Below are 13967 nucleotides of genomic sequence, written 5' to 3' on the forward strand. Positions count from 1 at the left end.
TGGGGATACTATGAATGCCGGGGGCGTTTGTGGCTTACAGAGGAATTTCTGGGCGATGTAGTTGTCTGGTGTATGCTAACATCAGTGTTTTCCTGCTTCAGGAAAAATAAATTTCTCTGTGAAGCAGTAAGCTAGGAGGTTTATGCTGGTTCCATTACTGTTTTGAAGAATTTATGACTGACAGTTGAGTGTTGGGAGAATTTTCCCTGGCGTGATACTTGCCTGTTACACAAACAACTTTCAAGCTGGTTTTAAGCGACTGTTCTCAACAGCAAATACTGCAGCTTCTAGTTCCTGTTAGGGTGTTAACCATCTGGGTTGATCACTAACCTGTGGTTGCTGATTTTTACACTCAAAGCAGGGTATGGTGTTGTTTCTGTAGGTGCCTTGTGCAGGCTGCAGCACTGACCTACCAAGGGCTGCAGGAAGAAGCGCAGAAATGCCTTTGTGCACCTGCTGTATAAACATGAACTTTAGTGTTGGAGCACTGGCTTCTCCCTTTCTTTTCACCACTTCACAGCGTTTGTGTAAACATTGTGCTCCAACAACAGTACCCTTCCACAATGAAACCTCCTGGTGTTCCCTGCTTGTGAGTCTGCATTGACGCTGTGCCAAGCGAAAGGCTGCAGCTTTGTGTGTTTGAGATTAGGTTTCCTCAAACAAGCTGTTGTTGCTTCAGTTAGAATAGCCTCTTTCCTGTATCTTTGTAATTAGTATGCTGAGGTGAAGGGTTTTGTTGTCAGGAAAGCAAGCCTCAGTCTGAGTGGTTTCCTGTTCGGAAAATAACATTTTCTCTTCATAAAACCACACTAAATAATTTTTCTGAGTGAGAAAAATGCTTTGTTTGAGTCTTGCTTTTGGATTAACCTCATCAAAGGAGACTCTCTTCATTTAGTAGCAATTATCAACCTCATTAGTTGAGTGAGATGTTAAAAAAAAAACCCAAATCCTACAAACATTGAAATTACAGAAGACTGATAGGAACAATTGTCAGAGGTTTCTGGAAGTGGCTGGAATGTGGATTATTTCTTGTTGTCCTACCGGTTGAGTGCTGTAATATCAAAGCTCTGTGTGCAGTAGAAGCTCTCTTGGGGAATGAGGAAGTTGGTCCAAGCGAGGCCTTTGCCAGGCACGTGGTAAAGTTTCTAATGCTGGTGAGTAGCCAACACCTGCCAGTTTCAAAGGGAACCATCCACCTTAGTGCTGTGTAGCAGAAGTGCTCTTAGCTTCTGATGGAAATGAATTATCTTTCCAATTAACTGACTGACAGTTTTATGATGCTGATGAGACTGAAGTTGCATGTTAAATTATTTGGAAGATGTTATTTTTATGTGGTGGTTTGTAGATACTTGTGGCATTTTTAATGTTGGTAGGGCTCAGGCTTCAATTGCTCAGCTTGAATTTACTTTTCAAAGCAATTCATTGTATCTTACACAGATCATAAGTCTTGCCATTAGTCTCACACAAATAACATTCATTTCATGTAAGAGTAAGCAAAGTGATGAAACTTACACTGTAACAATAGCATGATCCCAGTTAGACTTTTGGGTAAACAGTTAAATAGTATTTCTGTGATCATTCTGGGCTACAGGATCTCAGATACCACCTGTCTGTTATCTTATCCAAATATTGCAGGATCAATTTTTATGCTGAAGGAGTGAAAGTAGTAGGGAAGATTTTTTATGGCAATAAGCTGAGAACTCACTGTATTGGTTTGACCTGTTAGTGTTGAATCACACATTTTAATCCCCTTCTCAAAGGGGCAGGCTTACTGTTAAAATGCATCCTGTGTAAATTAATGTGTATACTAACAACTCAGATGTTCATATATTCACTTGTATGTGCTCATACCTTTGTTAAACTTAGAGTTGAATATTTCTGAAGTTGGCAGTGAGTGATTATAAATAAAAGCTGGATTTTTCCAGCCTGTTAAGCCTCCAATGAGAGGTGAGACAATTATTAGTAAGCCAGTATCTTTAAGCTGTGGATATGCGGAGCAGTAGATGCTGTTGCTTGGTGGCAACTGGTGACAGCGTGTGTGGGATCATGTGAAGCTGAAGGATTTGTGAACTAAATCTGTAAACTCTAAGCACTCAAAGCTGAGATAAAACCAGGGAGGAAAGTGTGTGTGCTGTATATTAATTATATTTTGTTAATTGAGAACATGCTGGCAGAGTAAATAACCTTAGATTGAACTGAATAGCTTTTGCAAGTACTCTGAATTAAGCATCTGTCTCTGGTTGTACTTACAAGGTACAAAACACCTTGTGGTGGGGTGACACTGTGCTGTACTTCCCCTTATTCCCCTCTACCTAATAACCCAGACAAATGTTTGCCTATCCAGTTGTGGTTAAATACATATGGAGTACTGTGTACAGAGCTAATGTTAATCTTCAGTTCCAAGTGGGAAATTTATATTGAAAACAGAATTAACAGAACCAGATGGGCTGTTGTTTCAAGCACCTTAAGCGACCTAGAACCTGCAGAAAGCACAGCTTTAACACTCTGTTGAACAAAGCATCTGCTGTGAGCCATGTGTCACCAACTTTTTTTCCTCCCTCTTCTGAGCATTAGGGGAACCATCTGGTTCTTTGCCAGGTTAACTTGATTCTCTTAGGGCCACCTTGTTACAGCTGGATTACAGGTTGGCTGTGTCAGGGCTGGTGTCCTGCTATTGCAGTGAGTGATATTTATGAGTCAGGAATGTTTTATGCAGAGATGTCAAAATTAATACTGGGGGTAAGGGAAGAGAGAATTTACTTCTAGAATTCTTAGCTCTGTCTTCCAGTGCCTTGTCCAGATCAGTTTGTCTGCCTTTAGCAGCTGATTTCTCTGCTTAGAGTGTTCTGTATTATATTTTTCTAGAAGAAACAGTTTTCTTCAATGACTTAAAAATCACAGTGACTTTAAATCACATTATAGACCTGCTTTTTAATTTTTGTTGCTCTGATTCTCCTTTTCTTCTGCTTAGCAACCTAGTAGGATTGGCCCAGCTGCGTACTTATTTATTGATTTATGAATAACAGGGATATGACCTTTCCTCAGCTGATGTGGCAATGTTGTAGTGTTTACTAATCTTCATGTGATGTCCTTCATGACCTACTTTTTTTTAGAAAAAAAAACCAAAAACAAAACAGTAAGTAACTCCAAACACAATTTCACTGTGTTTGAGCCCTTTGCAGCTGATGAAGGCATGGGAAGGGATCAACTTCTACAGCTCCCTTGCCAGACTGAGATGACATAGATTATCCTGCAACTAGGACTGGGGGCAGAGCAGGGGGTTGAATTTTCATTTCATGTTAGAAACTAACTCAAGTGATTCTGTTTGAACCCACATAGTAATTTCTTGGTATTTATCCCACTTACAAGGCCTTGCTAAAAATAATTTGGGGGAATGGAACTACATAAGAAATCTTCTCACCTACACCATACCGTTAATTCTCTGGTGTGTTTGGCATTTTGATTGTCCAAACATTGTCCCTGCTTAACATAGAAGATCTTGATGGGATGATAATACACTGTGATACCTGTTGAACACTTGGCCAAAACTCAGCTTTTGGTTAAGTAAGATCCCTGTAGTCAACCAATTCCTCTTCAGTCTGTTGCAATGACAGTAGTTGTCTCAGTTTCTCTGTGGTCTCTTTGGTAGCAATATTTTGTTTAATCAGCAGTGGCAGATAGTTAATTTCCACCAGACTTTTTACTTGCATATTCCTCAGTAGTTTAGCCAGGTATGTAGTGAAGGTGTATTTATTTAAAGGTCTTGCTGTTGAAGTTATTGGAATAGTTGGTTGGTTGCAGTGAAGTAACTGGCTATATCTGAAGGTATGCTAAAGAAATTTGGTCTTGGTGTGATCACATAGGTATTTTGCATGAACACTGAAGTAAGTGTTACTTTATTACTGTGATTCCTCTTTGACTGCTGCTGTAGGCGATTTGTAAACTGGATGTCCTTTCTTACAGGATGATGTGAGACAGAAAGTGCATCTGAATACCTTCGGCTTCTTCAAGGATGGTTTCATGAAAGTCAACGTCAGCAACCTTTCACTGAAGCCACCTGTGACCCCTGGGGACAAGAATAGCTTGTCAGTAAGTTCCTTTGAGTCCAATGTCAGTATTAAGCTTCCTGTGAAAATGCCTTTACACTGGCTGCCCTAACTTGTTTGAGGTGTCAGATCCTGACTGGTGGTGCTGTTGGCTTCGCTTCCCTCACCACGAGCTCTTTATGAGGATATGTGTACTGTGAGATTTAGCCTTGAGTGCTATCCCTTCTGCTTGAAGGGATAAACTTTAACTTGCCAGATCCTCTCCTGAGCTCGCTGGACACATCTGTAACCTGTGGTGAAGATAGGCTTCCTAAGCAGTCCTCTGATGAGAGATGTTCAGTCCTCTGATGTGAGATCTTCACCTTGTTGTCATGTTGCTATGCAATGCACCTTGTAGTCATATTACATTCTGTTTCAATTACTAAGAGTACTAAGTAGTGAATGTTTTCCTTAGCAAAAACATCTGGAAAAATATTGAACCCTTCACTTTTTTCCCAGAAGGTACTCTATGTTAGTTTAGGTTTGAACCATTATATATTTTATATGTATATTATTCTTGGTGGATATGGATGAAGCAGCAAGTTTATTAGATTTTAATATTATAGGTAACGAGGAAAATAGCTGGTTTCTGCCTTAAACATGGGTTAATTTCTTTAGAGAGCAGTGTCTTTAACTCAGTGGTGGTTTGGCTTCTGACACCAGAGGAACCTGAACTGTTTTAGTTTGACATTCTTCTCAACTGTTTCATAGGTGGGGTTCAGCTTAGATCGAACAAGGAATGATGGGTTCTCCACTTACCTGGTAAGCATAAGAGATGTGACCTTACTTTTCTAAACTGGGGATACCTCATAGTCTGCCTTACTCCAGAAGTGATTGGAAGAAAAAAAAATAAAAATGAGGAGGATTTAGGATATTTCAGGTTTATAACTTGCTGGACTAAGTCTGGTAACCTCTTATGGGGAGGGGAGGGGGGGTGAATGCGTCCTTTTTCTTATAAATAGGAGGGCACTTTAAAGATGCTTTGCATATATTGTCAGGATGAAGAAATGGATTACTGTATCCTGAAAAAGAAACCAGAGCAAGATGTCTCTGTTGTGATCTTACTTCTGGACTTGAAAACTGAAGTGTGAGTAAATAGTGTACACGACATTGTAAAGTTATTTCTCTAATTGAAGCCAGCATAATGCTTTGTGAAACTTTAAGGGCTTGGAGAGCTTCTGTGCATGTGGTTTATTTTTTAATGGGTTACATAAGAGCTGAGGGAAGGAAGGAATTCTGTTGTGTCAAATGGTTGGTGAATTCTTGCTGTATGTTGAAGTGATAAGGGGCATGGGGCAAAAGAATCATACTGTGATGGTGCTGAAGGCATGAGCTTGAAGTCTTGAGTCACTTTTGCAGCTCATGCATTTACTGTTGCTTCATTGTTTGTCTCAAATGATCTATTTTATGGAAGTATTTTTGAGGCTGCATTGCTTTGTTTTGCAAGAGCAACTGTAGCTGTTTGTGTGGAAACATAATTGCTAAGACTGCCATTAGCAAAGTGGAATAACCTTACTTTTCTTCAGCCACTCTTGTATCTGATGTGAACATGGATTTTCTAGCACCACAGTGATCAGTTCAATGACAGGCTGCTGTAAGTAGTGATCTGGTGCTTGTCTGTTCTCTGTGGTTAAAAGAAAGCAAGTCAGGACAAGTTGATTGTACTTTATTGGGTGTATGTAGGCTATGACAGATTGCCTCTGTGAATGTTTGCTTTCATTTATATAAAACCACTCTCTCTTTGTTTGTTTAGTGTCAAAGTACGGTTCTCTGCAGAAGCTGCTTCTTTGTTACCTAAGATTTCATTCACGTCTGAGGAGAATGTTACTGCCTTAAGTACCAAGCCAGTAAAATCTTCTGAACAGAGCAGTAATTCTGGTAAAAGTACTGCAGAGACCAACCAACAAGGTAAGGCTACTAACCTATATGTACTCTCACTATTAGTTCCTCGTTGATGTGTATCCAGCAGTGTGTTGTGGTCACGTCTGGGGTCTCCTTGGGCTAGAACTTAACACACACTCTTGTGTAAATCTGTGCATTGAGCTGCCTTTTGGGCTAGAGTCTCTCCTGCCCAGTGATTTGTGTTAACTGGTTCTGTTGATCTGGCAGAGACCCAGTGTGACTTTTGGAGACCTACAGTACCTGTGAGGTGGGGTTGAGGTACTTTTCTGGTGAAAAGAAGGCTAAGGGGAAATTTGGTAGCCACCAACAGCTAGTTGAAGGAAGGTTAGAAGGATAAGATGCAAAGCAACTTTTAGTAGTGGCACAATGGTGTTTCCCCTTATTAGAATCATAGAATTAAATTAAATCTTGGGTACCTCAGATTGCAAGTTAGGAGAGAAATAAGGTTTTTCTAGGTAGGTGTTCCAGCATTATAGCACATGATTTGTGGAAGATGTAGAACCTGTATCCTTTGAGGCTTTAAACACTTGACTAAACAAAAACCAGGGCCAGTGTGATACGGTATTAATGCTAGGCATGCTTTGAGTCAGAAGTTGGATTAAATACCTCCCCAGGTCCTTTCCAACCAAGTTTTTTTTTCTATCTGAGTTGAAATCTGTTCTGTTACCTGGAAGCTATGGGGATGGAGAGGTAACTATACCAGTCACCCTTATTGGAGGCACAAATCCTTGTCTGGCTTCCAGACCAGCAGACGAAACAATTTTATAATCTCAGTGCTGATGGGATTAGCTCTAAACAGTTCATGTTATCCCCTCTTGGAAGAGTTTAGTTTCCAGATCAGACTGCTGAGCAGTCTGAGTCTCTCTTGGCTTGTCATGCTCACCAGCTTTGATATCAATGAAGATTTTGCACGGCTTTCCTAACAAGTCAAAAGCTAAAGCTGGATGGTACTGAAGATAATTGATCTGACAGCTCTAGTTTTTGTTTTTCTTGCTTTGAGAAGTGTAGCATGCACATTGACAGTGCATTGAGGGGCAGGAGCCAAAAGCGAAGCTCAAGTCTTGAACTTTTGCTGCCTGGTAGAATGGGATGACCTTAAGTTTGAAAAGCTCCTTACAGGAGTGGAGTGAAACTGCACTTGGCACACTCCTCTGTTGAAGTCTCCTGTCAATTTAAGTTTCAGATATCGACTTGGCAGGTCAGTTATGTTATGGGGTTTATTTGTCTTTTTACTGGAGCCTCACTGCAGACCTGAGAATGTTTTCCTTCCCCAGGGCTAATTAGGATTTCCATGTCTTAGCCAGGCTGTGTATTAATGTCCAAATTAAGATTAGTGAGTGAGATTAACAGTACTTAGTCATAACACGAAAAGTCATGACTGTAGACTGCCTCCTGCATCACTGTAATTGGGGGGCGGGGGGTGTTGGAAAGATTTCTTGGAGAGGCTTTTGTAAAAGGTGTAATAGTGGAGAAGCCTGGCCTAGCATTTGAGGATGCATTCAGAATGAATGCTAGCTATAGGAAGAGTTCTAGGAGAGTAAGGAGGGGCTGGGAAAGAACCTCTCTTAGCCATCATGTGGGAAACTGCCACAAAGACAAGTATAGGAAGGTTTGAGTAAGGTTTTGGCAGTGTGTAAAAGATGACAGTCTATGAGGAAAGGTGCATGCAAACATGCTAAATGTACCATTAATGCTTTTGTCTCTAGATAAGAAGTCCAAGCGAAGTACAACCACCTCTGAGGTAAGAAACTATCTGCTGTTTTGCTTCAGAAAGAACCTGGGGGAATAAGCATATGTAAGAATAGCCAGGAATTGGAGAGTGTTTTGCTCTTGGTTTCCACTGTAAATACGTGGAATGCAGTGTTGATTGTCTGGATGATGTAGCCAAATGTGGTAGCTACCTGCTTAAAAAAAATAAATCTAAAAGTCTCTTTTCCTTTTCACAGAGCATAGTAGAACAAGAACACCCTGTTCACAATGACAGAGGAACCTTTTCATTCCAGGTAGGATGCCTGGTGGTGTCTAGTCTTACTCCCTTCGCTGTGTTACTTTGCAAACAGTAACAGTATGTTGCTCTCTGTTGTAATTCCTGTTTCTTTGGTATAAATGCCTCTCTGATAACTCAGTAAAATTTTGAGTGGATTCTTGTTAAGAGTAAGTACTGAAAATCTTTCTCCATAAGGCGTGGGAGCTGTTCTAAACTCTTTGTGATGAGGTAGCTCTAAATCAGTGAGCCTCAGCATGTTAAAGCTTACTGTGACGCAACTGGTGCATACAGATTTCTATCAGCAAACAGCTTTGGCCTGACTGATGACTCACTTAAGGGGAAGATATTCTACATGAAACCTGATTATTGCCTTGTTTCAGCACGCTGGTTCTCTCGTGCCTGGTTACTATAAACCAAACACACTTCAAGTTCAGTGTGACACGCGTCTCACTTCCATAGTTATTGCAACATGTGTGGTTGGGGGAGGAACAGAACAGCTGCTTGTGCTTTAGGGCAAGTATGATCAAAATTTTACAGTTCACCATGTTTAATATATGACAGTTCCTGTTAACTTTCTCTGTGGTGAGCACAGTTAAACACTGATACCTAAAGGTCTTGAATTACCTGAGTGCATAACTATAGATCAGTGTGATGACTTGGCATCTGGAATTCTGCTGAAGCTTGTAATTATATTGGTGTCCTCAGAACAGTATGCCTGCTGAAAGGAACCAACTGACCCTCAATGACTGATGTTTTTCATGCCTCAGTAGAGATGGCTTTTTAACCAGGGCAACCCTGTAGTGAATGAGAAGAATGCTGACTGTCCTATTCCTTATTTCCAGTTCTCTTTCAATATCAGCTCTGATAACCAAGAAGGTCTCTACAGCCTGTATTTCCATAAATGTGTGCTCAGCGATGGGGTGACTAATGATCAGCAGCTCTTTAGTCTTGATGTGAGTATAATTAACTCATTTGCTTAACTCAAATACATAGCTTTCAATTCTAGCTTGTATACCAAGCACACGCTCTATGTGAGTGCATAGATGGGGCAGGACATGATTCAGAGTTGTGCATTTTTTAATCTCTGTAGTGGCATTTCTGAAAGAAGCAACTACAATAAGAATTAAAATACTAGTTGTGGAGAAATGTCTGGAAATCTGAAGACTGTGTGGGCTGGGTTCAGTCTACACAGTTGTGACTAGATGCTGTAATGAGATGGGAGCTAAAACAGCTGTTCATGTTTTGCTGTGCTCAGGAATCACCTTTTTCTTTATGCAATTGCAGTTATTAAGGCTGTGGCTGCAATTTGAATTGTTGGTATGTGTGAGTTCAGGGTATTCACTTTTTCTGGCCTAACTAAAGATGCATTTTTACAGTGCTAGATGCAAGTCTGAAGGCATTTAGTATAATATATTGTCTCTATCTTACATCCAGGGGTTCAGTCCCAGGTTCTTCTGAGCTGGAGTACATTTATGATAGCTCAGGCTTCCCATTCTTTCTCTTCCCTGTGCTCACTCTTGCATCTGTGCTGGTGTGTAGTGAGCTGTTCTGTCATGAATCCTCTCATTGCACCTGCTCATGCAGCTCGGAAGGCAAATGGTATCCTGGGCTCCATCAGGAGATATGTTTGATATGTCTTAGCATTTAGAACCATGCCATTCAGGGGCATAAGTAGAATGTTAAATAAAGCTTCAGTTTTCTCAGTTACAGGGAAATAAGCTTGCAGCAAAGTAAGCTGAGTACTACTTTTCTTTTGACAAGTGAAAAAATCTACTGTAGTAAACCTAAGAGTTGAGTTTCAATTTTGTGTGACTTTCTCCACACTTAAACTTACAAAGTTTCTTGAGGATGATGAGTTGCTTTAACTTTTTGAGTCTCATAACAGTCACAGCTTCAGAAAAGCTAATTTTAATTGAGCAGATTGGGTTTTGAACTGTAGTTAACTCTGGTTTTTAATATAATATGTTTTCAACTGTGCACATAACACACCTTTAAATATTCAGATAGAAATTACGGAAAAGAATCCTGAAAGCTACCTCTCAGCTGGTGAGATCCCACTGCCAAAGCTTTACATTTCCATGGCTCTGTTCTTCTTTCTCTCTGGGACTGTATGGATCCATGTACTCCGTAAACGCAGGTGAGTATCAGTGAGAAGTGTTGGCCTTACCTTACTTGATTTTTATTTTTTTTCTTCCTTGTATAATGCCCAATTTGCAGTCAGATTTAATCACCATTCCAAGTCTGGCATATGCTTAACACATCCAGTTCATAGCTGAAAACAGCAACTTCCATCAGTATCATTATTGCAGACCATTATTCTAAAGTTAGCAAGTTTTACATTAAGAAATTCTTCATGTGATATGCACGTTTTAATATATTGTGGCAGCAAATCAACAGGAAGTTCCTGTAGCTGATGACAAAAGGAGAATGCTGTTTGAAAATAACTTAACAATTTTTTTCCTGTGGAGACAGGCACCTTAGGGCAGTGGACAGCCGTTAACACTTTGATTGTAGTCAAAAGTGGTAGAAATTTCTAAGTGAAAGCCATGCTGCTTAGAAGTTGAAGTATAGCATCAGAGGTCAGGAATACCTATGATTCCATTTTTGCTTTACTCTCTGACTTAATCTGACCACTAAGTGAACTTCAGACTATCTAGTAGTATGGAATTCAGTGGTATGGTATAGTGATTAGGGGCTAGAGGGTGAAGCAATGAATGTTTGAATTGTTTAGCAAATTTTCTAATGGATATGATTGATATAAGCAGGATGTTCCTATGAATTAGAATTTTTAATTAACCCAAATATTAAAAGTCAGAGTTGCAGAACATGTAGCTGAAATGTTGTTCAGGATGTTGCAGGAACTTGGACTCCAGCATTAAGGGGAATCCTTTTACACTAATAGTCAGCTGGGACTATTGTTTAACGTTTACAGGCTTTAAAGAAATACCCTTGGGAACTGAAACTCTTATTGCTGCCTTTTAATTGATGGTCTTCCTCCTTTTTTTTTTTCCCCTTCCCAGAAATGATGTCTTTAAGATTCACTGGCTAATGGCAGCACTCCCTTTCACAAAATCTCTGTCCTTAGTCTTCCATGCGGTATGTATAATGTCTGTGCCCAAAGCTGTTCAGCTGGGAAGTAGAAACGTGGAATCTGGGGCCTGCTGTTTGAGAGATCTGCTTTGGGGGAAGCATGGGAAGTGTCTTTCATATGGGAGCATTGGCACTGAACTGCATCTGTGTGGTGGAAGTGATTCAGTTTTCATCAGCAAAGTCTGACTTTAAATAGAGTTGAGATCGTGGCCTGAGGTGGTGAAGCAGTAAGTGTATGTGAGGGTTGAATGTGTTCCTCGAATTCTGATGATTTGGCCATCTGAGGCTGGCCCAAAAGCTTGAGCAATAAGTGTTATTAAATGAAAACCTTGATGAATGCAGGTAAAATTCAAGGGTGCAGCTTTTGATGAAGTATCATGGTATCCTGTAACAGACCTAATGCTATAAGCTTTAACACTTTCAAAACATAAAGTCTCTGCTGAATTGTTTTGACTTAATTTCCACTGGAGAGATCTCAGAAACAAAGGTATTGGCAAGCACTTAGTCCTTCAACATTTGTGCTAGCCATGATCTTCACATTTATGATGGGATAACTGCTGCAGACACTTGTGGATTCTAATGAATTAAATCTGGATTCCAGTGATAGAAGGGCTCTAGTCACATAATGCAACTGAACTTGAATGAACAAATAGATGACAAAAGCAGTTGTTTAACTGTAGTGAAGTGTGGGAGCTCTGTGGGGAGGATGTAGATTGTATGTCATGTAGCCACTAGCACTTTGGAAATACAGCAAATGGAAATGATCTCATTGATGCTAAACAAAACTAGAACATGCTGGGAGGAGGGAGGTATCCTCAGAGATAGAGCTGAGTTTGTACATGCTGGTTGGAAAATGAAACTTGAAATAGCTGTCAAGGAGACCTGTTTTATAGACACGGGTGAGGTGCTGATGAGCAGCTTGTAAGTACTCTATTTTCTGCTTCCAGATCGACTATTACTACATTTCTTCTCAGGGATATCCTATTGAAGGCTGGGCTGTTGTTTATTACATCACTCACCTGTAAGTATGTCAGAAGATTGATGCGATAGATTCACACAATGAAACTGAATTCCCTGTGAGGCTGCCTGCCTCCCTTCCTCCCTCCTGAGCAAACTGGAAAATTGCTGATTCTTTGCTACTGTGGTCTGAATGACAAGACAACAATCAGCCCTGTGTGAAGGGGAAAGCTCTACTTAGAGGGCAGCTGCAGAGAATTGGTACTTAGCTGAGTGGAAGAGCAAAAAGAGAAAGAAATGCCTTGCTTTCCTTTGTTCATACTAATATTCAAGTATCTAATTTGCTCTTGGTGTGAATGGTAAGAGGGTACAGCTGCCAGTGTTTTCCCGCTGCTCATGCTGGTGAATGGATGACTCCCCCAGGAAAAGACTGCATATATTGACAATTGTGAATGAAGTGTAATATTGCTGTGTGTCACACAGTTGTAAGCAAGTGCATCTGCTTCACTGTTGTAGGATAAGCACTTGCCAAAATTATAAATAGCAAGTCATTTGTTTGGATTTCTGGCTTTACTGACTGTAGAAGAGAACCTGGGCAGAAGAGGCAGTTTGATAAGACAGTTTCTCACTGCAGTATCTGTTTCCCTTTTAGACTGAAGGGTGCTCTTCTGTTCATCACTATTGCCCTTATTGGCACAGGCTGGGCTTTCATCAAACACATCCTGTCAGATAAAGACAAAAAAATCTTCATGATTGTCATCCCTCTCCAGGTAAGGACTGAGCTGTGTCAGTACTTACTGTCTTCTGACAGAGCTGCTTGTGGAAACTGTAAAAGGCTGTGAAGCCTCCACAAAATACCCTGGTGTTACAGCTCTTGTAAGCCTATTGGTTGCATCTTTAGTTGAGCTGAAATTTCCTGGCCCAAAGGTTACTCTTGTAGTTTTCCCCACTCTGCTCCCTACATGGAACATGAGATAATGATGATCAAATAGTGTCAGCAGGTGAGTGGCTGGTTATAAGGTAGGTATATGTTCATGCTGGGGCAAAACTTGGGCTGCAAAACAGCACTGAAATACTAAGCAGAGAAATTAAATGAGAGTTGTAACTTCCAGAATGTTTGCTGAATGGACTTAAAAAAAAAAGGGAAAACTAAGACTTGTAGGTCCAATATGTCTGAGGGAAACTTTCCCAGTGTGTTTCAAGTGTCTGTATCTCTGCTGATACAGTAGGTTCAGCATAGTATATAACAAACAAGGCTGGATTTGGAGTATCAGCAGAAATAAGTTCCACTCAGTTCTATTACTGTAGATCCTGTGAAGATACTGCTGAATGTGTGACTTTCTTGACATCAGTAATTCTTCCTCAGCTCTGTGTTACTGAGTGGGCTCTTTCTGTAACTGTGGGACAGCCTGTGCTGAATTGGCAGCTCATGTCCAGTATTTCCTTGGAAAGCTGCTGAAACCACTAAGTGTGTTCTGTCCTGTAGGTGCTGGCAAACGTGGCATACATTATCATAGACTCAACAGAAGAGGGGACGACTGAATATGGACTCTGGAAAGAAATCCTCTTCCTGGTAGACTTGCTGTGTTGTGGAGCCATCCTATTTCCAGTGGTATGGTGAGTCGCTGTGTGGTTTCTGAGCCCCCATGGCTTGAGCTGTTTCTGAACTACTGCTACGTAGAGCTAGAGGCACTGCCAAAGTAACAAAACTCAGTCCTTTGGAGTCAAGCATTCTGATAACTTTTTTTTTAAACTCTGTCAATCTTAACACTTGAATCTTGTGTTGTGGAAGATACTTGTTTGGGAATAAAGTGGGCATGAGGTAAGGTGGGTGGGGGATTTAAGTGTGGCCAGCACAGGGCAGACTATAGGTGCTTTTGAAACTGGGAATTTTGCAGAAGGGTTGACTCTCTCTCTTACATTGAGAAATGGGATATTGCTTTACT

The 13967-nt window shown here is 40.6% G+C and overlaps 1 protein-coding gene across 1 annotated transcript in view; it reads left to right on the plus strand.

The window, feature by feature from the left end:
• Positions 1 to 13967, plus strand: part of GPR107 (G protein-coupled receptor 107) — a gene marked incomplete at its 5' end in the record, with an annotated part of 34583 nt that overhangs the window by 1461 nt on the left and 19155 nt on the right. Inside the window, 12 exons of the mRNA XM_084272719.1 lie at positions 3964 to 4089; positions 4797 to 4847; positions 5048 to 5172; positions 5839 to 5993; positions 7694 to 7728; positions 7934 to 7990; positions 8817 to 8927; positions 9978 to 10111; positions 10995 to 11070; positions 12012 to 12085; positions 12674 to 12791; positions 13508 to 13638. Coding sequence (XP_084128845.1) covers positions 3964 to 4089; positions 4797 to 4847; positions 5048 to 5172; positions 5839 to 5993; positions 7694 to 7728; positions 7934 to 7990; positions 8817 to 8927; positions 9978 to 10111; positions 10995 to 11070; positions 12012 to 12085; positions 12674 to 12791; positions 13508 to 13638 — 1193 coding nt within the window. The remainder of the gene's footprint in view (positions 1 to 3963; positions 4090 to 4796; positions 4848 to 5047; positions 5173 to 5838; positions 5994 to 7693; positions 7729 to 7933; positions 7991 to 8816; positions 8928 to 9977; positions 10112 to 10994; positions 11071 to 12011; positions 12086 to 12673; positions 12792 to 13507; positions 13639 to 13967) is intronic.

Source organism: Gallinula chloropus, assembly GCF_964237585.1.
Source record: "Gallinula chloropus genome assembly, chromosome: 18".
Classification (NCBI taxonomy): domain Eukaryota; kingdom Metazoa; phylum Chordata; class Aves; order Gruiformes; family Rallidae; genus Gallinula; species Gallinula chloropus.